Source organism: Oryzias latipes, chromosome 4, assembly GCF_002234675.1.
Source record: "Oryzias latipes chromosome 4, ASM223467v1".
Lineage (NCBI taxonomy): Eukaryota > Metazoa > Chordata > Actinopteri > Beloniformes > Adrianichthyidae > Oryzias > Oryzias latipes.
This window is the reverse complement of record NC_019862.2, coordinates 18232030-18253011: the sequence shown is the minus strand read 5'-3', so window position 1 is coordinate 18253011 and position 20982 is coordinate 18232030. Positions and strand designations below refer to the sequence as shown.

The following is a 20982-nucleotide window of genomic DNA, read 5'->3' as shown; positions in this document are numbered from 1 at the left end:
TTTATTTTATTATCCACAACTTAAATTTTGATGTGGCTGGTACACAGTTTCCGTCATTTTTATACGGTCAAAAAAGGGTTCGTTCAATTTATTTCATCTTTATTTTTTCAAAAGGTATACATCGGCTACAATTTTCAAACTAAATAAAAGTTTTCAAGCTGAACACCAGCTGTTGGCATCTAATCGTGTTTACAAAAGTTGTGTTTTCTGTAATAAAAACAAAATTAAAAATGATCTCCGAAAAAACAAACAATACCGAATTTAAAAAAAGAGAAATCTTTGCTTTTAGGTGTGCTAGGATGAAATCTATGTTTATTCGGGGCATTCTTGTACAAGGTTATGAATGTCTGCTGTAGGAGGAGCAGCTCATTCCTGGAATACTGGATTGACTGGATTCTATAAAAGAACTAAATGGATTATTTGAACTAGAAACCAGTTGTGAATATTGGCTCTCGGTGTGTGGGAACCTAGTTTGACTGGGACTGAAGGGAAAACACAAAACTAGAACATAAAGTATATTAAAACCAAGAAAAGGAAAACATGAAAAGCACAAATCCTGACATTGCTCAAAAGAAAAAAGGCATTTTCTCAGGTGTATTTTAGAAATGTAGGTACAGCAGGGTTTTGTTTTACTTTCTGCAGTAACAGTTTGACAAATCTAAGCAGTAAACTGTATGGGAAAAGTTCTGATACTATCTGTGAGACTTTACTCACAGCATTTCTGTCATTCTGTAAAGGACCACGTCACTAATTTATCATTGTAAAAGTTAGAGTGAATGAAAACATAAAAACATCTATGGCACAACAGAATATTTCAAATAATCAATAATATACAGTGCAAATCTCAGGTAAGTGCTTATATGTAAGCACTAAAAGGTTAAGGTTTCATTAATTGCTGCTGTAGTTTTCCTTTAGGGTGACTGGATTCTCTGCCATGAGAAACGGCTCGGGTCCCCTTTGAGCTTTGGCTGTGATATTCACTTTTGGTGAGATGGTTTTAGCGAAAGATTTCAGAGGTCTCTGAGTTTTATGAAGTGTTGTTGCCTTGTGGGAGGACTTTGCAGCTTCTGCGTTGATAAAAAAGAAAAACCAATTCATAAATCATATATTTCTGCTCACAAATGTTCACCTTTAAGTTTTAAGGTATTCTTGACAAAGTAATGATACAATTATTAAAAGGCATTTACTGGTGTCTTGGTTCATCTGGAGTTGTTTGGATTTATTGGGTTGTAATAAGACCTAGTCCTTACCCCATCCAGATGTGCACTCAAGTTTGTGTCTTTCGTCCCACGCTTTGAGTTTGCAGGTCCGGGAGCAGAAGGAAACTCTGTGACAGTGGCTACATGCCATTAGCTTCACAGACAAGGAGCGGCCACACTGATAGCAGAACTTCAACACGGGTTCGCTAAAGAAATAACAAAGTATAGGCAGTGGAAATTTGAATTTGACTTCCTGTTTAGACAAAATACAATAGTTTTAATGACAGAAAAGATCATAAATACCTGGTCTTTCTTGTTCTTTCCTCACTGTTGGAATGTAACACATTTGAAGGAACAGCCTTTGCACCTGTATGACCAAACCTGGGTTAGTGAATTTAAATTATGTGCTGTGGTTGTTTTTTTTAGACATCATTTTTATTTTCAAAAACAATAAAACAATTGTTTACTTCTTAAATCTAAATCCTGATGTCTCTCTACATGTTCTGTTTCTTTCTGGTAAAATGCTGTCCTCAGCAAATCCACCATCATTCCCAGTAGCTGCTGCCGTGCTTTAAGGATTTTCCTCTCCTCAGTGTTCAGAGCATGGAATGGGGTCCTGGAAATATGAACGTCCTGGGGGGGGGAAATGGCGGCAAAAATTTACAAGGAGGTGTAAAAACGTAGATGGAGTTAAATAGGAAACACCTCTCAGCAGCAAAGTGCAGTACCCGACTGAAGGAGGAGTATGCGTAGTCAACGACAGTTCCCACTGCACCGTCCACTGCGACCGGCATCAACATGTCGGCTCCTGCCTGAATGAGCATCTCCAACTGAATCAAAGAAGCACACATGAAGCTCATGCATTTGAATGAAAGAATTATTATTATTTTAATAAAAGTAATTAATATCATCTTTTATTTGCAATAATGAGCTATAGAAACCTCTTTTAAGGGGATTTAGTAAATTAAAAAAAATCTGTGCAACAGCTGGAAGGCTTGTAAATAACCAAACAATAAAAATTAAGCCAAATTGAAAAATAAAATATATATATTTTTTCTTTTTTGCCTATGAACATTTTAATTGTTGGGAAATATTCCAAATAATATACCCCAAAGGAAGGGATCTCTGCTCAATATTGGCTTCACATTACCACCATTTAATATAATAGATGGATATGTTTTAAAGGTCCTGGATGAAAGCAGCTGTTACAAAGCAGAAAAACGTTGTTTTTTTTAACTCAGTATCAACATATGAAGGGATGTTTGTACAATTTGAACTCTGTTGCCATCTATAGGGTAGGTAATGTTTGCGCAGAGGGCACTGCCCACCCCACAGCCCAGGGGTAAGTTTGGATCTGCGCCTCCCTTCAACAACTCCTCCACAGCCTGGGAAGAAAAGAGGAGAGTTCTGAGAAGAAGGTAGAGGTCATTTGAAACAGTTGCGTGTGGAAGGAAGAGCTGTACCAGGTCATTTCCACTTGCTATAGCCAGGGAGAGTGGCGAGTGTCCCCTCCAGAGCATGTCTGTGCTTGCTCTGTGGGAGAGCAGGAGGGCCACCACCTCACTGGCATTCTGGAAAAAGAAAGAATAAAGTTTGTTTACACTTTCAAAGGTTAAAAAGAATATGAATTACAGAAAATTAGCATTTGTGTCTGTGTAAACTGCAATAAGATGCTATATTTAGTATCACCTCAATGAATATTATCTCCCTTACGAAACAAAAAAATGCAGTGTTTTTTTTAAATATCCTTTATTATTTGCATGTTTTTTTTAAAACTTTTTTTTATGTTTTAGGAAAAATAACACTAACACTACTAACACATCTCCTCAACTTTACAAATTAAGCAAACATGACATAAATCTTTTTATTTATTAGTATTCTTTTATTTTTTACTATTTGTAGATTACATTTAGAAACCACATAAAACCCGCTGTGAAAGTCTGGACCGACAGAATGACTGCCACCTAGTGTGCCAAAGCAGAAATGCATGCTTTGATAAAATCAGGCAGACTCACCTTTTTTAGATAATTAACTAACTCCTAATCTACAACAATTTGAATAAAGAAATACTCAGAAATGCAATTTCCATCTACTTTTCTCTCTATATATGTCCATCACGAGAAAAATACCACAAGAAAATGTTAAAAACTCCAAAAAATAGATAATTTCAAATTATGCAATTTTTATGCAACTATGCAATTTTTTTCAATGACCAGAATTTCTTTATCTCATATTCTCACAACTACAGAGTAGTTATGAGAGAATTTGCTGGCTGACTATCTGTGATGTGTGTGTGACATAAAACAGTTTGTCGTAAGAATCGCCATGTGTTGTTTGATCAAAGATAGTTTTACGAACCGCATGGTCACTTTCCCTCTGACAGGCGACATGCAAGGCAGTTTGCCCGCCCTCTTTTAGACATGGACCCTCAGTGGTTCTCAAAGCTAAGTTAGTTTTCCTGGACATCTATGGAAAAGACCAGCACTTTTTAAATACCATTTCCTCTAAACAGGATGCCAGAGCCACACTAACAAAAAAAATGAAGCAAATTAAAAATATTAAAAAATAAACACCTCATCTGGTTCATAGACATCATCCTGGTCACATGCTTGAGCATCTGGGTCAACGATGGCGTGCAGGAGCATCTCTGTGATTCTGGGACCTGCAGGTCCTGGAAGTGCTGCAGCAATATGTAGTGGATAAAGGCCTTTCTTCTGCAAAAAATACAGTTTTTAAAAGTATTTTTATGACATAAGATTAAAAAAGTAAGTTTTGGGAAAGAAAAAAAGAGGATTTGGTCAAGAAGAAAAAAACTGAAGTTTTTTTTTTTAATATATAGAATTCTTTAAAAATTGAAAAGGTCCCATTTTAATGATTGCAAAATTTCTGGCAAAAACCTAATCTATGTGATCAACAGAAGGATAGTGGTGAAAAAAAGTAAAACAGCATTCCTCAAGGATGGGGACTGAACATTACTTCTGCGAGAGATTCAAATTAGCATAATATAACATAATGGCAGGTGGGATGCTCAATGTAACTAAAGAATTTTGAAGTGCTAAAAGCTGACAGAAATTGGAGTGTTAATTCCATATATACGGTCGGTCGGTCAGTCGGTAGAAAGAGAAAGAGAGAGAGAGAGAGAAAGGTAATTTAAAGACAGTTTAACCCCTTCATCCCAGGCTTTGTTTCCAATTGTATAAAAAATGTTGTTAATGCTTTTTCTCAAACTCAAACTCAAACTTTATTTATTTATATAGCGCCTTTCATTTTAGTTAAAAACACAAAGCGCTTAACATAAAAGCAGATAAAACAGTCAAAAAACCCGAAAATTGTTAAAAACAGCAAACAAAGGACAATCACACAAAGATGGGACCCCTCCCTCACCACCCGCCACGCCACCCACACCCACACCCCACCCACCCACCCAGTTCCCCCAGTAGAACCCTGAACAGAAACAAAGAACTGCAGCTAAAAGAAGGTCTGGCTTGGTACTGCTGTGAGGAAACGATGTGATATGATGGGGATCCATTTATTCCAAGGCCCAGCCCGACCACAGGGGTCACCACCACAGCGCCCGCCCAGCACAGAGCAGCCCAGGGCCCACTCCATGGCTCTTAGACCACAGAGCGGGACCCCAGCCCGCCCAACCAGAATGGGCACCGCAGCAATAGCACCCCCTACAGGTCAAGCCGGTGGTGCCCCAGAAAAATGGATCCCCAAGAGGAAACACTGGAGTTAAAAACATCAGAATAAAAATTATCATAAAATAACAACACTAAAAATAGAAAAAAAGATAAAAAACAAAATAAGATTTAAATATTTTAGTATTTTAAAAAATGAAATACGTAAAACTGATTAAAACATAACCTACGTATCATTGGTAAAATAACAATAAAAAGAATAGTATATTAAAAACAGAGATAATAATAGTCCTTACAAATAAATCAATGAATAAATACGTAAATAAATAAATAAATTAATAAATAGATAGATAAAAAATAAAAAAGACATAGGAAATGATCAAAGTCATGTAAAAGCCAGACTAAAAAGGTGGGTCTTGAGCCTCTTCTTAAAAACCTCTACAGTCTCTGCGGCCCTGAGGCTCTCTGGCAGGCCGTTCCACAGGCGAGGGCCGTAATGGCAGAACGAAGCCCCACCGTGTGTCTTGGTCCTCACTTTAGGGACAACCAAGAGGCCAGTGCCAGAGGACCTCAATGTCCGCGAGGGTTCGTATTTTAAAATAACATCATTTAAATAAGAAGGCCCAAGACCATTAAAACATTTATAAACCATTAAAAGAACTTTAAAATCAATCCTGAAACGCACAGGGAGCCAATGCAGCGATTTTAAAATAGGTGTAATGTGTTCCCGCCCTCTGGTCCTCGTCAGAACTCGTGCAGCAGAGTTCTGTAATAGTTGCAGATTTGAGATTGACTTTTTCGGTAAACCAGAGAGCAGGGCATTACAATAATCTAAACGACTAACGACCTCTGTTCAAGGGGATGCTAAATTAAGTGAAGTCATTGATTTAATGGCACGTTGCAAATTATCTCCCTACGGCATGGAGGGGTCAAGGTTAGAAAACCTGTAATATTTTCTTTTTACTGACTGTACAGCCTTAAATAGCAAACACAATTTTATAAAAGGTCTGGGAAGATTCTCAGTCATCCTGTATTATCCTGTTTCTCAGAGCAGTTGAAATTTAAAAGTAGGTGTTTTAATTCTTTAGAATTGAAATAACTACTTGGATGAGGTGCAAGTTATCTTAGATCAACCTTTTATGGACCAGTTGCCCTAAAAAATAAAGAATCCTGATAAGGATTAAAGAGTCAAATGCAGATTCTTACTGCTTTTGGAAGGGGAGTGTCACAACGCGCTCCTGACAAAATCAATGTCCTGACAACTTCTGGGTCAGCTGCCATCACGGCTAAAAAGATGACAGGCATGGGGACCCTGGCCATGTTGGGGTCAGCTCCTCTTTGCAGCAACAGGTTGACGGTTTTCAAACGTCTGCGATGTCTGGTCAAACACAACATCCATTAATCACTCATAGTGGAAGGACGCATGAATTGTATCAAACACCTATGGAGAGGGCAGACGATACAGAAAAAAAAAAAAAAGAACTGACTCTACTTTCATGGCTGCCATTTTCCGTACAGTCTCCTCTGGGTTGTGCTGAAGAACTCCTGAGCGACTCAGTGCTTCTGCTGAGAGTTGCATCATTTCTTCTGTCACCTCAATTTCATAGCTGCTGACTGAAGAGTTGGAGTCAAAGGTCTCGACTGAGGTCAACTCTTCCTCTATTTTCTATAAAAGAGAGATGAACGGATCAAGCCAGGGTTCCAAACAAGTATGCCTAAGGCAATGAGTGTGTCAGTCGTGCTACCTTAACTGGAGTCTTCCACCACATTTTTCCCAGTAATATGTGACCATCCATGACTTCAATAGGTTTTTTCACGATTTCCACTTCCACACCTCCACTATTTTTTATTTTCTTGAAGCAATCTATATCTTCTTCAATCTTAATCTCTTCGTTGGAAGTTTCTTTAGTCGTTTCATCTTCAAGCTGGACATCATCATCTGAATATTCCGTCTCTTTGTCTTCCTCCACACCTGTTAAATCAATGTCTGGATTTTCCCTTGGTGGATGACAATTGGTCTCTATTTGTCTTTTTTCTGCTTTGTTCTCTTTCTCCTCTTTGATTATGTCATGTTCTTCTTTTTCCAGTCTTTCTGAATCTTTACAGTACTCATCCCATCTATTGCTCTCTTTTCTTTCCTGTGGGTGTTCAGGGGTTTCAAAGTTCTCAGTCTCATGAAGGGGAATCAAGCTCTCACTGCTGATTGGACGGGTACATGACAGATGCTCCGTATGCCTGTCAGATGTCCTGAAAGATACATCTTAAATCAATGTGACAATCATATCATCATAAAGTTAAGTAGTTATTCCTTAAACACCCACCACTGTCACGGAATATACACACTCCCGCCTAAGGAGGGTGTGTGTGTTTGCTTAAAATTCAAAAGCAAAGTCTGTAACATTTATTGGCTAAAATTCTTTACATTTTTATATCTACACCCTCTATTCACCGTTTCAAGATCTATCAGGAATCACTGTGAATTAGTCTTTCATTATTAGGGGGAGTACGGTTGTTCCGCTGTGTATGTGCTTATTTGTATTTTTGTAGATATTTGGGATCAGTGGATGGGAATGTATGGATACAAGCAGACCACCATTTCTTTGTTGTCACATCTTTTTTTTTTTTTTTTTTACTTGTCCTGTCCAACAGCTAGGCAGGCAGATGAGAGCTGAGGGCCTCTTGTGTTGGACATATTTTACTTTAACAAGAGGGGTTATTAATCTTCAGACAAACCAAAGGTATGACTGAATAAACCCCTTTTGTAATTGAGGCCAAACTTTATTCATTTCAATCATGTTTGAAAATCTTTGGTGTTGGACCGGACGGAAAAGGAAAGAAGGGAAGAAGAGGGAGGGATGTCGGGGGGGGGGGGGGTGATAGTAAGAGGGGGGGGTAAGACCTTGAAGCAGCATAGAGCAGACAGGTTTACTGGTTTGTGTACATGTCAACATGTACACAAAACAGATACTGTTCACGAACGCATACCTATGCTTTTAAACCAACTAGTGTGAAATCTTTCATTCATTCAATCATGCAAACTATTAGTGCAAAGGTGAGCTAACACCTGTGCTCAGGTGAGTGTTTATGTTCTTCTAAAATGGATGGTGGAATGTGAAAAGAAGGAGGAGGAGCGCCCAGCCACCCCCACACCCAGACCCCCGCCGCAGCAGCAGCGGCAGCCGGAATTCCCCCAACGCCACACGGGAACAGGCAGGGAACAACCGCCCCCCGGGCGACCAAGCCCGCCACCCAGGCCAGGGCCAGCAGGACCGCCTCGAGGCCCCCAGAGCCAGAGAGCAGGGAGGCGCGGAGGGAAAGAGAGCGCCGCTCCAGCCAAGCCAGGAAAGCAGCCCCCCCGCCGCGCCGGAAGAGCCCAACGCAGGGCCCCACCGGAGAAGGACGCCCACAGCCCCAGACGAGCACCCCACCACCACCCAGGGGTTCCGGGCATCCCCCCGCCCCAACCCCAGGTACGAGCCAGGACCCCCCAAGGGAGACCCGCTCCGCACTCCAGGCAGCCACCCACCCGGCCCACGGTTGGTCCAGGGAGGAGCAAGGCAGGGGCCCGCCGCCCCCGCCCAGGAGGGGGGAACCCCGGGGAAAAAAGGGTGGCCCACAAGGGGTGTTATAAATATGGCCCGACCAGGCTCGGCCATGTTGGAAGTTTGGCGGGGCCCAGCGCTCAGGGGCAAGGACCAGGAGCCACCCCCCAGGGACACGAACACCCCCGGCTCAGGTGTAATATGAACCCCCCCACACCCAGATGTCACATCTTAACTTTAGTACCCTAGAACTCCGTCGTTCTTTAGTTATTTATTTTGTTGCTTCTTTTTTTTTATTTTTTATTTTCTTTCTGTCATCCATTTTTTCATATGCTTTCCTCATGCTCTCAACTGTCTATATCCCTATCTATATACATCTCTTTTTTTTCCATCTAGTGGAGCACAAAATAAAATAAAGTTTGTCTTAAATATTAGAGCGGAATTTATGTAACTGAACCGTTACAGCCCTTGAGGAGTGGACTTTTCAGCCTCTTTTGTAAAAGTAAAATCAGTCCAATGTCCGAGGCTCTCAGCTTGCATAGTGTGGTGTGATGTCTTATGCGTTCTTACTGGTCAGCCAGGTGGATTAAATTGGAAATATCTCCCTCAGGTGTCCCAGGGGTCAGGGGTTTGCTGTGAACAGCAGGTGTGGCAGGGTTATCGCTTCCGCATGAAGATGATGGCATTAAAACCTAATAACACAGAGAAAAGGGTGTAAACAAACATGATATTTTCCTTTAAAATCCACAAAGGAACTCTTGACAGTCTTTGACTCTGCTATGTAAAATACTTCTGGTTTCAGATGTTTTCATTCTACATGAAATAATAAACTCTATTCTTTGGTTTCTTACTGGAGTTTTGGTGCGTTCAACCAAAGCTGTGTGCAAACATCGATAGGGGTAGTAGAGAAGGAGGCACACAGCCAGAGCAGACATTCCCTCATCATTCAGTTTATCAATATCAGCGCCTTGATCCAGCAACAAATGGATCACATCATCGTGACAATTTACCTGCCAAGTCAAAGTTAAAAAACAGAAAAAACATGAAAACAGAGATTTATGGATTTGTTCATACAGGAAAATCTCATTGCTACATTAAAATCAGTGATCTTTAAAATAAATCCAATTGCTTAAATGTTACTGTGGCAGCGATCAGTGCCGTCTGTCCCTGTGAATCTGCCACATCTGGATGGACCGAACCCGTCTGCAGGATCTGTAGCACAGCCTGGAGCTCTCCTCGGAAGCTGTGCTGGATCATGAGTTCTGAACTGACTTCCAAAGGCCCTCGAAGGCCAAAGCATTTTCTATTGGAAGAGAGAACAGCTGCCACGTCCCAGCCCACTGTTTCAGCCTGCAGCCTGACAGGTAAACACAAACATTCAATCGAGAAGATTTTATTTTTTAATTAATGTTTGTAAAACCAACATTTTTTTTTACCTATGTTTGTGTGTGTGAGCCTGCATGTTAGCCTGTAAAGACAGAGAAGCCAGCAAATCCCTGTTGTAATCGCTCTGACATGGATGAGCTTTAGGGTCCCAGAGCTCTCCAAAGAAGTGTTGGTTCAATTCTCTTCTCTGGTTTGGAGGGAGGGGCAAGTGGTCATCATCAGCAAAGTAACACTCAATGCCAGGGGGAAAAACGAAGCATTCATTGGAAAAAATATCCTCATGGAAAACCGCCTGACATAGGAAACAATTCAAAAGAATGGTATTAGGTTTAGTCCAAATTATGTTAAAACACTGTTAAAAGAGCAGTTACCTTTAAATCTGTCTTAGCTTTAGTTTGATTACCACAAAAGGGAGGCTGGAATAAGAAACAGACTAGTTATTCAAACAGTGCAAAGATGATGTCCTTAGTGACAATAGATTTAACAAATGAGATGGTTTTAATACTCGGTGAAAAATACAAAGACTCTTTATATATTTAAAAACCACTCCAATGAAAATGGTATTTTTGGAGTTTTTAACATTTTCTTGTGGTGTTTTTCTCATGATGGACATATATGGAGAGAAAAGTAGATGAAATTGCATTTCTGAGTATTTCTTTTTTCAAATTGTTGTAGATCAGGAGTAGACGAAAAAAATCAACAGGTACAAAAGATGATCGGTGACTTTGACAGATTAAAAATGTGATCAAAACATACTTGGGTTTGATGACCTGTGTGGATGATGGATGGTTCCATATAAGCAACATATTCAGGGAAGTCGCTCAGACTAAATACTTTCCCCACACTGGTGCAGAATCTGAACAGGTGCTTTCCGAGCCACAGACCCACATCCTGCCGTCCATCTGGATAGGTGAGGACACCAGGACCAAACCTCTGATCGGTGTGGTACAAACCCTGAGTGGATGGGAGGGGAGTTCAGTGCCATGAGCTGTCTTTTCCCCTGCATAGTCATGTGCCCATACAATTACATTCAGGTATCCTTCAGACCTGAAAAGTGGCCCCATCAGGAAACGCCTGGACAGCATAGCCTTCTTTTCTGTTAAGGTAGAATTTGCCTGTGAACTTGTGACCTGAGGGCCAAAAGTACTCCCCACTGCCATGCCTGCAGTCTTTGTAGAAAAATCCTTCATAACACTCCAAATGAGAAAAAAAAGGCAAATACATGGAATTACATTACAAAACGTAATGATAAAACTGCAAATACACGGTATTTGGGGGGTAAATTCGTGACTCAGGTGAATCAAATTACCTCTCCATTTCCCCAAATGTACTTTCCCTTGCCGTGCTTTAAGGCGTTCACAAATTGGCCCTCGTATTTAGATTCGTCGGACCACTCCTGGACATCGACCTCTGGACGTCTTTCTTCATCCACCTGAGCGCCTCCTTTGTCCCCAATCATGTGAAATAATGCCTCGCTTTCCGCTCCACCTTTACAGGTGGTCGACAGCATGATGTTAACCAGCGTATCCTTCATAAAAAGACTAAAAATGTACTTCTCTGTGTGAGATATACAGATTTTGGAATTTTACACGCGGAAACAACTGTCGCCTATATATCTAATATAGCAGGAAACCTTAAATGTTAGCTGTAAGATTTAGGTCGGAACTGTCAGGACCCGGTTGCCATGGAAAACACAATGCGAGGTCTCGTCGCTGGTGCGAGGGGTTCACGTACGCATGCGCAAAGAAAAAGGTAAAAATGTACTTCAAAACATTTTTTTTACCCACAATGCATTTGCGTTTCACTTTTACGCACCCATTTGATTGAAATTTCCCGGTAATTAATAGGAACGTTTCAAATTTATCTTTTTAAAGTCGAATCACTCCTTGTAGTAATTCAAGTGTACAACGCTCACTTTAATATCTGCTAAAAAAAAAAAATAAGAACATTTGTATCGTGTGTCAGGCCAGAGGCTACAAAGGGCCCACATTTTAACAAACAAGGTGATCACGTGTGGTGGAAAGTGAGAGTAGGTCAATGCTACAGGTCAGGGTTCTCATTATTCATCATTGTCTTTATAAAAGGATCAGGGAAGTAAAACCACCTTTGTGTGTTTGTTAATATTTTAACACACTTTGCAATGGACACTGCAGCACTGAGTTTCAATCTGTGGAGTATATTAATCAAGATGAGGGGAAAACCAACCATTTCTCTTATCAATCGTTCATTATAAAGATTTGAAATCAAACGTTTTATTCTGCTCTCTTGTTTGGTTATATCTACACTTGACTCCAGATTATATAAAAACAACACAAACTTGTCGTTTTACTAAATTTTCAGCCAATCACCGTAAAAATGAACGCATGTGTCTTTTAAAGCTTGAACATGCTCCTAGCTTTTGTTCAAATCAACTTGATAGTTTGTTTCATGAAGTATCCAAGTTTGTACTGATCCCCTTATACCTCTTCATTAAAAAGAAAAGGATTAGAACCACTTCATCCATTTATTAGTCAGTTGTTCAGTTTCAGAAAATAGCAAATACTTAGTTACAAAACTCAAACTAAACAGTTTTGTTCAACAGAAAGTGAAAGAGTGAAGAAAGAACATAGGTACAGTATATACATCAACGTTGGGCTCATTTTCCTTCAACATTTTCGTATTAGTATTTCTCAGAGGTTATTCAGCCTAAAACCTCAAAAGCATCATTATTAAAGGATTAAGGCAAATGTACTTAAAAAGGTTAGTCTTTTTTTAAACTCAAAATGCACTTCAGGTAATTAAGTCAAATAGGTTTTAATTTACCAGTAAATCTCATTGGGAAGCAGTGGACCTCATAAACAAGTTCCTTAAAGTTTGTCTTCTTATAAGAAAATCTGTTTAGTGAAATGACTAAATCAAAAAGGAAAGTGCTGCCAATGTCCACAAACATAAATGGGCACGGAGTAGGAAAAGGCAAAGATGAGAAAAAAGTAAATTCCCTTCAGTATTTCACTCAGGTCTTTGAGCACTGTGTTAAGTGATTAAATATGTGAGGATGAGTTGGAAAGTTGGGGACAGATTCCTCAGGCAGTGCTCCTTTCTTCTATTGTAAAGCTTTCCATCGAGGTTTTACTCAGAGCCTTGATGTCGTCCAGAAGACTGGTGGGGGTCAGAATGTGAGAAGACCCTGTAAACGGGCAAAGTGTTGAATAAAACCTTCATGTGATCGAAGGATTGCTTCAGAAAATAGAACAGCATTCATGACAACCAGAATTTGAAACATTGTTTTGTGTGATTTTAACATTTAGTTCAAAGGCAATTAAAAAAAAAAGGTTATTAACTGTGGTTAGCTCATGCTTAAGTATAAAAAAAGCAGCTTGAAATGACATACTGGACTGATACTTGCCTACAATAACCTCACAGGATTTCACTGCTTGGGTGACCTCATAAGCACACCGCATCTCAGAGTAAGTTATTCCACCGATAACAAAGATGATGAGGCGAGAGCCAGTCCGGCGTTCGTCTTGAGCACTGGGCTTGTGTTTCTGACGGGCGCTGTGGGCCACAGGTGAGAAACAAGAAATGCAATTAAAGGAAATTTAAATTTTACAAGGGATTTCTATTGCTAAAACATCCTTAATATAAATAAATCTAAATGAACATCCTGGGAGGGTTAGGGTTGTGACAGTACCACAAATTACCAGTAGAGGGTGGAGTTTCCTTTATAACTGTGTTGAGGTTAAGTGACACAAATAAAATGAAGAGGTCAGACAAACCAACCTGACAGCCCCGGAACCGTTCCAGGCAGCAGGAGACTCAGAAAGGTGCGGCCATTCTTTGGTGTCCAATTTGTTTTCTACCGCATCCTAAAGGAGAAAGGTTTTCAATTCATCACTCAGTAAAATAACAAAAACTAAAAGATCCGATGAGACCACATGATAGATTATTTTCTGTGTTTTGTCTAGGGTATCCAACTTTGAAAAACATCAAGAGTAATATTATTGGGATGTGACAAAAGCATTTTAACAGAATTCAAGGCGCTTGGGAGGTAAACATTGATTTAGAGGTGATTGCAGTTAGGTGAAATAAAACAACAATCAAGATCCATTCAAGAGGATTTTCAGTTAAACTTTCCAAAAGTCAGTTTATCTTGTAAACTTAAAAAGTTAGAGAGCAGAGATTTAGCACAAAAGTTTACTGCTAATATGTTTTATTGGCATTTTTTTTTAAGTTCTTCTTCCTTTCCCTTTGAAAAGTTCAGACTAATTTATTGTGGGACTCATTTTATGGACAATAAATACAAATAAAAACCTTATCAGTGCTTAAATAAGCAGTAATAGGAGTTAAAAGAAATAATGAGACAACTGCAATTTTAAACTGTGCTTTTCTTTTAAAGACCAAAACATTGATGAAATTTCACTATAAGTTACATAAAAAAGGAAAGAAACATTTAGACAGGAACCAGTGTCCACAGAGGAAATGGCTTCACCTCCATCACATCCTTTATGACTGGAGTCCATCTCGAAAGGTTGTACTTCTCCTCTTGGGACCGATCACGTCGTGTTGGTTTGCGGGAGAAGAAACTCGACTGAGTCGGAAATATAAAAAAAGATCATACAGAGAATCAAAAAAGGGGGCGTGGTTTGGAACAACAACACTCTCACTATAAGTAGCTTCAGCAGAAAAAGCACAGAGTCAAAATAGTTTTCTTACCGACGTGATGATGGGGACACCCAGTTCTTTCCAGTTTAGTATAAACTCTCGTTCGTCTTCAATCTTTACATGCTGGATAAGTTTGTTCAAGTTCTCGTCTGTTGTTCCTGTTGAGTCAATAAATTATTGTAATAGTTCAAGACTTTATTTTAGCGGCAAACTTTCAGTTAAACAATGTGTCAAAATATGAAGCACTATAATTGCTCCAATTTTAGCAGTAGGGGCATTTGGAGGGGTAGGGTGGTCCAAAATAGTCCTTTAAGGGCTAACCCTTTACGAGGGTGTTCTGTGTCGTGCTGGGGTGCTTTTTGTTTTTCGATGACCTTTTTAAAGTTAAAACCAATGCTTTTATACATTTCAGAACGCTAACGTAGTTGATAAACGAAGAGTTATGGAAAAATAGTCTGTCTAAAAATGTCTTCCATTTGGGAGGTCACTCTCACTCGATGACATTATCCATTGTCGCCAGTCATCCACGTTAGTGCGGAGCTGCCACAATCGGAAATGCACATCAGTTTTATAACTTTAAAAAGTGCTGCTAAAACAAAAAGTCATTACGCACTTTCACGTGTGCTGTGCTTCAGAGCACACCCACGTGAAGAAAAGAGCTTCTCCGCCATGGCACAGCACGGCGCGGATCACGCTCACAGCGAAGGGGTAAGAGCGTTCTTCCACAAGGGTTTCCCCATTCAAAAAACTATTTCGGACACCCCAATTCTTTAAAATGTAGGGGCAATTGGACGGATAGGAACAAACCGTAGGGGGAGAATTCAGATTCGACCAAAAACTACCTCATGTGCAGCTCACGCAAAGCTCCAGGTGGGACAGGAACAGTTTATTCTTTGTATTTTTACCATTGACACTGAAGATGTAGAGCAGCACAGCTCGGATCTTGTCGTAGGTGCTGTACGGATGGAGCAGCACCGGCAGCAGAGTCCTCATTGAGTCCTTCACTTTCGCTCCATCCGCATCTGAACCAACAGCGAGGTCCTACTCAAAACATTACAGCAGAATTCACACTCTGATCCTCTGGTCAATGAAGCTCTTCCTAATGCAAGGTTATCATTTTTGTTTAAAGGTTTGAAAATGTAAAAAAGAAAACAAAACTAAGTAGAAGCCGTAAATGGGAGGAGCTTACACATGTTGAATCAAGATGCATTTATCAAGCATACAGAAGAATGTACAGCGTTCCCTCGTTTATCGTAGGACTTAAGTTCTAGAAATAACTTGCAAAAGGTGAAATCTTCAAAAACGGATGTTTTAAGGTTTTAAAACCCCTCTCTACACACTTAAAACACGTTCCTCAGACAGACATAATCGTTTTTCACATTTTTCTCTAATGGTTAAACTCTCAAAGTTAAATTCTTCATAGAAAAATAAGTCTAGTTTTACAGAATCAAACCAAATCTCTGCTCGCAATTAAAGGTTTATGTAAATGTTTGTCACTTCTGTCCAGCAGATACAGCACGGAGGACATTTAGCAACAATGCTTTACAGCCAATCAGGAAGCAGAACACAGTGCACTGTTAGAAAAATCAAGACTAAAAATAATTTTAAAAAGCATGCAAAATTGCACTGAAGAAAATGTGTGTAACTGCGAGACTGCTAAGGGCGTACGGCGATTTAGTGATGGAACACTTACTGTTTGTTTGTGTACCGTCTAGAAAGAATTTCAGGGTGGTCACATACAGTACAACTAGAACGACGAACACACAAGGCTGAATAAAAAACGAAAAAAAGGAGCTCTGGCAAACCTGTTCTGCTTTGCAGAGTTTCTCAACATTGTTTGAGAAATGTTGCATGCATTCCTCAGCCAGCTGGAGGTGAGTAGTTTTCTGAGAATAAAACCAAAGGACCAGACCAAAAATTAATAAAATGTATTCATCTTTGTGACAAACTGATGCAACATGTTGTTAGTTTAACAACGTTTCACCTAAAATGTTTATTTCCATGACAGTCATTCTTTTCCACTCTGTGTTTATCCCATCATTTCCATCTCTAATAACTAGTTTAAAACCATCATTACGCTGCTTCATACCTCATTCAGCTGTTTGCGGAATGACGGCATCTTCTTCATCATTTGGGCCAACTTACTTATCGTTATCTGACGGAAAAAAAGAGGAAACAATTCATCTAAACCTTAGAACCACCAACAAAACATGAAGTGGACATTTAACGGTACTGGTGATGCACACAAGCGCTGTACCTTTTCATCTGGCTGCTGTTTGCTTGCCGATATCTCTTTCACCATCTTGGGGATTTCTCTGTTGGAAGGTGGGATGAAATGTGTTTGTAAGTGAGGAAACAACGACAGCAGCAGCAGCACACTGCCATTCCTCATCTGAATATTGCATACTTACGCAGAGACCTCAGCAATGTGTTTGTGCCTGAGCTTCACCCACAGCATGTCATCCTCAGTCAGCAGGGCCTGCTTCTCTGAGCCATCTTTCAACTTGTACCTGGTCGTGTTGTTATTTGGAGGTTTGGGTCACAGGGAAAGTCAAATAGATTCTTTCTGCACTTCAGTATGAGTTTACCTGAAGGTGTCATCCTGAATATCAATGAGATCATAGGCCATAGCTTGGTAGGAGAGTTCATGCAGAATTGGGCTGACAGGATCAAAACCTCTCTCCACTATCAACAGCTGGGCCTGGGTTTTTCCCTGTAAGAGGAAGAAAATAAAGAAATTAAAGAGAACAGCCCCGCATTCACATTTACTCAGTAAAGAAGCAACACTGTAGCATTAGGCCTCCATTCCAGTTTGTTTCTTCTGTCCATTGTCTCTGCTCAGTACATGTCTCACCTTCTTCTTGTCGCTGTCATCCAGCTCATAGTGCTTGGCCAATTTGTTGTCCACCAGCTCGGCAAGAGTTTTGGCGTTCTCCATGTTGCTCTCTCTGACATTGACAGGGATTGTTTGATTACTTGGAGTGAAACAATGAACATAACACGTAAACACCAGAACTTTAGCTCCGGCGTTTGATTTTCTTTTTCTACTACCGAAGCTCTTCAATCAATGGAGTTAATGTATTTCCAGTGGATTCTTAAACAGAGAAAAGCAGCCATGCCCTGATATGCAACCCTTTACTGTAGTGAAGTGCTTCTGCAATAAACATAATCAAGGGATTCTGTATCGAGAAAATAGGAAAATAGTAAATAGGAGAAGAGTAGGTCAACAGGTTAAAGAGTGTGTGCTATTTAGGTGTCCCTAGTGACATCTCAGTATTAAAGGGTTGAAAAGTCTTAAAAATTGTCAAAATTCAGCTCAGTTTTCTTGTCCTCCTTTTATTTCCGCTGTCCAGAGAAGAAATAATTTCTGTTTTCTATTGCTCTTGTTTCAGCTTTTTTTGTGTTTTTGTTTTTAATAGCTTTGCTCTAAACAATGTCAGAAATGATTGACTTGTATTCAGATGTTCTCCATCTTTCAGTCTTTGGAACATTTAGTAGCTAATAAGTTAATTTCTCATTTTCACCATGGTCATGTAACTGGAGACAACAACCTTATTTCCACTCATCATCTCCTGCAATAGTGAAATATTGTATTCTAGTTGTGGTAGCTTTCCACGTGATGTTTGGGAGGCTGATGTGAATCTTCACAGGCTTACTTCTTGTATCGGACTCCTGGGTACTCGTCCAGAGTTGCACAGAGAGTAACGATTTGGTCTGCGAGTGTTTCCAGAGTGCTCATCTTGTCCTGACTGTGAGGACTGTAGATGCTCCGGAAAGCTTCAGGATTGTTACATGTGAACACCTTAAAAATGGTGGAAATGTAACAAAAATAAATTAGCTTCATCCTAAATGATACACTTTAAGAAATAAAACTAAGTTTAAAAAAAAAGAACAGGAATGTCCATTATTTCTTTATTTTCATATAGAAGAAGAACTAGTTCTCAAGCTAACCCTTTTAAATCACTCGTCAGTTACTCATTGAGGCTTGAAGTTTCCGACGTTTTGACCGATTGACTCGTGAAAAAATTAGTCTGTTTTCTGCGTTTACATATCATTTGAACAGGAGCTACTCACTTGTGCCTCTTGTGGCAGGAATGACATATTAATTTCCTTGAAGACACGAATGAACTTTCCACAGCGGGACTTCATCTTGTTGAATAGGTCATCGGGGCAGTCTACAGGAGCAAAAACAAAAAAAGGATTTTTAGTTTGTCTTCCTAATGCCAAGCTTCAAAAATATTGTGTGAGATGTTTTGCTGTTAGGATAGATTGGATCACCGATGTATTATTTACTTACAGTCGGTAAAATAAACATATGCAGCTTTGTACTTTGGCTTCTTTTCAAAGTCACCTAAAAAGGCTTCCACACACTGCAAAAGGAAGACAAAAAAATTCATCAAAAAGGTTGATGAAGTTGAAAGACGTCGTCATCTAATACAAGGTTATGAAACCAAACCTTGGCAGTTGGGGTCATAAAATAGATGGCTTTCATTTCAAGAACAGGCTCTCTCTTTTTAAACAGGTCCTCCACAACTGAAGACATTGGAGATTATTATTAAAATGACATGAATGTGATAAAAAAATTATACTTGGTTGGCAGAGGTTAAGACCTTGTAATGATTTTGTAACCTACTTGTTATTTTCTCTGCCATCAGATCAGACATTTTGCAACATGATGAGAGAAGCTTTGTGGTGAAAGGATCCAAAATCAAAATCTTAAAAAAAATAAAAAAAATGGTGGTTAGAGAAACATATTTTACCAAAAGAGACTCAAAGTGGGTGAAACTGTGCAAGTTTTGATTGGAGGTTTTTAGAAGTAAATCAAGCAAAGTAAGATTTCTTTAGTAAAACTGAATCAGCCTTACCTTCCATACTTCCGATTTCCGGCAGTCTGTGATTATTGTATCTTTTATTCCTTTGAGAACAAACACAGAAAATGAGCTACAAATAAAACCGGGCTTGGTTTCCAAAATATTAAAAAAAAAAACAGCAGTGTTCAAGTCCATTGTGGTGAAAAGTTCTTCCTCTTTGCTTATATGTAAGGCTTTTTTGTTGTTTTTGCAAAGTTTTGCTTGGGGTGTGATTTATACTATATAAAATATAAATAGCAACAAGCACTAGGGGGCACTGTAGGTGCATTTATCAGTGTTTGCTACTGAAGGCGACATAGAAGAAGTGCCGCTCACTGAACAGCGGCCCCGCCAGAATTGCTTCAAAGCAGGATGAGGATGAAGAATTCAAGGAATTTACTGATTTGAAGCGATATGAGTTTTTTACTTGTTTGCATTTTCTTTATGCTTTATCTAAATAGTGGTTCATATGTTGCGTTCATATACTAGATTCCTCCAACATTTTATGAAGCTTAATAAGTATCAGTGTTCTAGTAGTGAAGCATGCATTTATTCAGTCTATTATTGTTATCTATTCCGTTATTATGATTTGCCTTTCAAGATAAAGTGCCCTTTCTTGTTTTCATATTAGTCCTCGTTCCTGGTGGCACCAACCTCAGTATCCTTTTATCAACATATCTTTTCAACATGTCCAAACCGTCTCAATCTGCTCCCCTGCATTTTTTCCAAAACATCTAACATGAGCTGTTCTTTTCTGATGTTTTCAGTCACGATCCTATCCCTCTTCAGCTCTGTCTAAGAGCCATTACTGTTTCTAAACCAACATGGCTGATCTCCCCACCGTCGTCTACACCTTTGCTTTCATTCTTTTACTACACATCACACCTGAAACCTTCCTCCAGCTGTTCCAACCTGCTTCACCCACCTCACCACATCTTTTTTACAACTCTGTTTAAATACATACTCCCCTTTAATTTTACTGCACACTTGTATTTGTAAAATTATTAAAACAAAATTGTATTCCAATCCAGCAAATATTCTTTAAAAAAAGAGAAAAACATCAGATTATGTTATATTTATATTCATTTGTTAATAGAAAAACTTTGATCCTTGGTTTCTTTCAAGAATAATACGCGTTGTTGTAACCCTTTAAGCTCTAATAGTGTATATTTAAATGATTGTTAGTGCTTTTGAGTATAATTTAGAAAATATTGTTGATATGCGACATTTATTTATTTTTTCCCAGAAGAACAACACGTTAACCTCACACTTCCAAAGAGTTGAGCAGGTCTGTGCTCTTATTCTGACAGAAAGCATTCATGAGGTGGGGCTGCGACACAAAATGACCTCACTCCATGTTCTGGCAAGAATTTGGTTTCTATGGTCTCTATGGATCAAACTTTGCTCATTTTTTCTGTCTGCTCCATCGATTAGCGGTCCAAAATTGGTTAACTTGTTTAGTTGTCTAATAGGGAAAGTTCAACTTTTTACACTCATTCCAAGGTTCAAAGTCACAACTTATATTAATAAATAAAGATTAAACTATTAGCATTGCAGTTTTTAAAAACGACTAATATTTGCGGACCTAAGCCATAAACTTACTTTTCCAAACAATTTTTTTCAGCCCGTGATCCGATCCCGCTGCCATTTTGTTTTCTGTTTTCTTTCGACCTCTTCCTTCCTGCTGGTCACGTGGGTCTGACGTCGTCTGCGTCAACAAGTG

General features: G+C 39.4%; 2 protein-coding genes across 4 annotated transcripts; both read right to left on the bottom strand.

Annotated features, from left to right (window-relative positions):
• Positions 1-82: 82 nt before the first annotated feature.
• Positions 83-11688, bottom strand: ankmy1 (ankyrin repeat and MYND domain containing 1). 3 transcript variants are annotated; one of them, XM_023954358.1, is made up of 20 exons: positions 11078-11688; positions 10816-10962; positions 10525-10722; positions 10140-10184; positions 9819-10060; positions 9523-9739; positions 9234-9392; positions 8953-9074; positions 6586-7087; positions 6328-6506; positions 6047-6218; positions 3773-3913; positions 3558-3665; positions 2663-2770; positions 2528-2584; positions 1928-2029; positions 1667-1832; positions 1503-1566; positions 1251-1405; positions 83-1067 (listed from the first exon to the last, which is right to left on the bottom strand). In XM_023954358.1, exons 1-20 carry the CDS (start codon positions 11300-11302, stop codon positions 889-891), a joined length of 3288 nt encoding a protein of 1095 aa, XP_023810126.1. In that variant the 5' UTR covers positions 11303-11688; the 3' UTR covers positions 83-888. The 3 variants fall into 3 exon arrangements, with proteins under 3 accessions (XP_023810126.1, XP_023810125.1, XP_023810127.1); XM_023954357.1 differs by having other exon boundaries at positions 2468-2584; positions 11078-11687; XM_023954359.1 differs by lacking the exon at positions 10140-10184 and having other exon boundaries at positions 2468-2584; positions 9819-9955; positions 11078-11687.
• Positions 11689-12252: 564 nt separating this feature from the next.
• On the bottom strand, positions 12253-20972 carry stxbp3 (syntaxin binding protein 3). The gene is made up of 19 exons (XM_004068048.4): positions 20862-20972; positions 19275-19324; positions 19043-19124; positions 18866-18942; positions 18707-18779; positions 18484-18584; positions 18066-18211; positions 17264-17357; positions 16998-17122; positions 16821-16919; positions 16667-16724; positions 16499-16564; positions 16215-16295; positions 15315-15450; positions 14461-14567; positions 14237-14335; positions 13528-13613; positions 13154-13302; positions 12253-12934 (listed from the first exon to the last, which is right to left on the bottom strand). Exons 1-19 carry the CDS (start codon positions 20905-20907, stop codon positions 12831-12833), a joined length of 1779 nt encoding a protein of 592 aa, XP_004068096.1. The 5' UTR covers positions 20908-20972; the 3' UTR covers positions 12253-12830.
• Between the last annotated feature and the right edge of the window lie 10 nt (positions 20973-20982).

Excerpts from the sequence above, each read along its gene's own strand:
- ankmy1 (XM_023954357.1), bottom strand. The coding sequence starts at position 11,302 with ATGAAGGATACGCTGGTTAACATCATGCTGTCGACCACCTGTAAAGGT. Across the intron at positions 2,771-3,557 it reads AGAGGGAAAGTGACCATGCG|AATGCCAGTGAGGTGGTGGC; the intron begins GTTCGTAAAACT and ends TTCTTTTTCCAG. Across the intron at positions 1,567-1,666 it reads TCAGGATTTAGATTTAAGAA|GTGCAAAGGCTGTTCCTTCA; the intron begins GTAAACAATTGT and ends TTGGTCATACAG.
- stxbp3 (XM_004068048.4), bottom strand. The coding sequence starts at position 20,907 with ATGGCAGCGGGATCGGATCACGGGCTGAAAAAAATTGTTTGGAAAA. Across the intron at positions 18,212-18,483 it reads TCCTGCCACAAGAGGCACAA|GTGTTCACATGTAACAATCC; the intron begins GTGAGTAGCTCC and ends ACCATTTTTAAG. Across the intron at positions 17,123-17,263 it reads ATGACAGCGACAAGAAGAAG|GGAAAAACCCAGGCCCAGCT; the intron begins GTGAGACATGTA and ends TTCCTCTTACAG.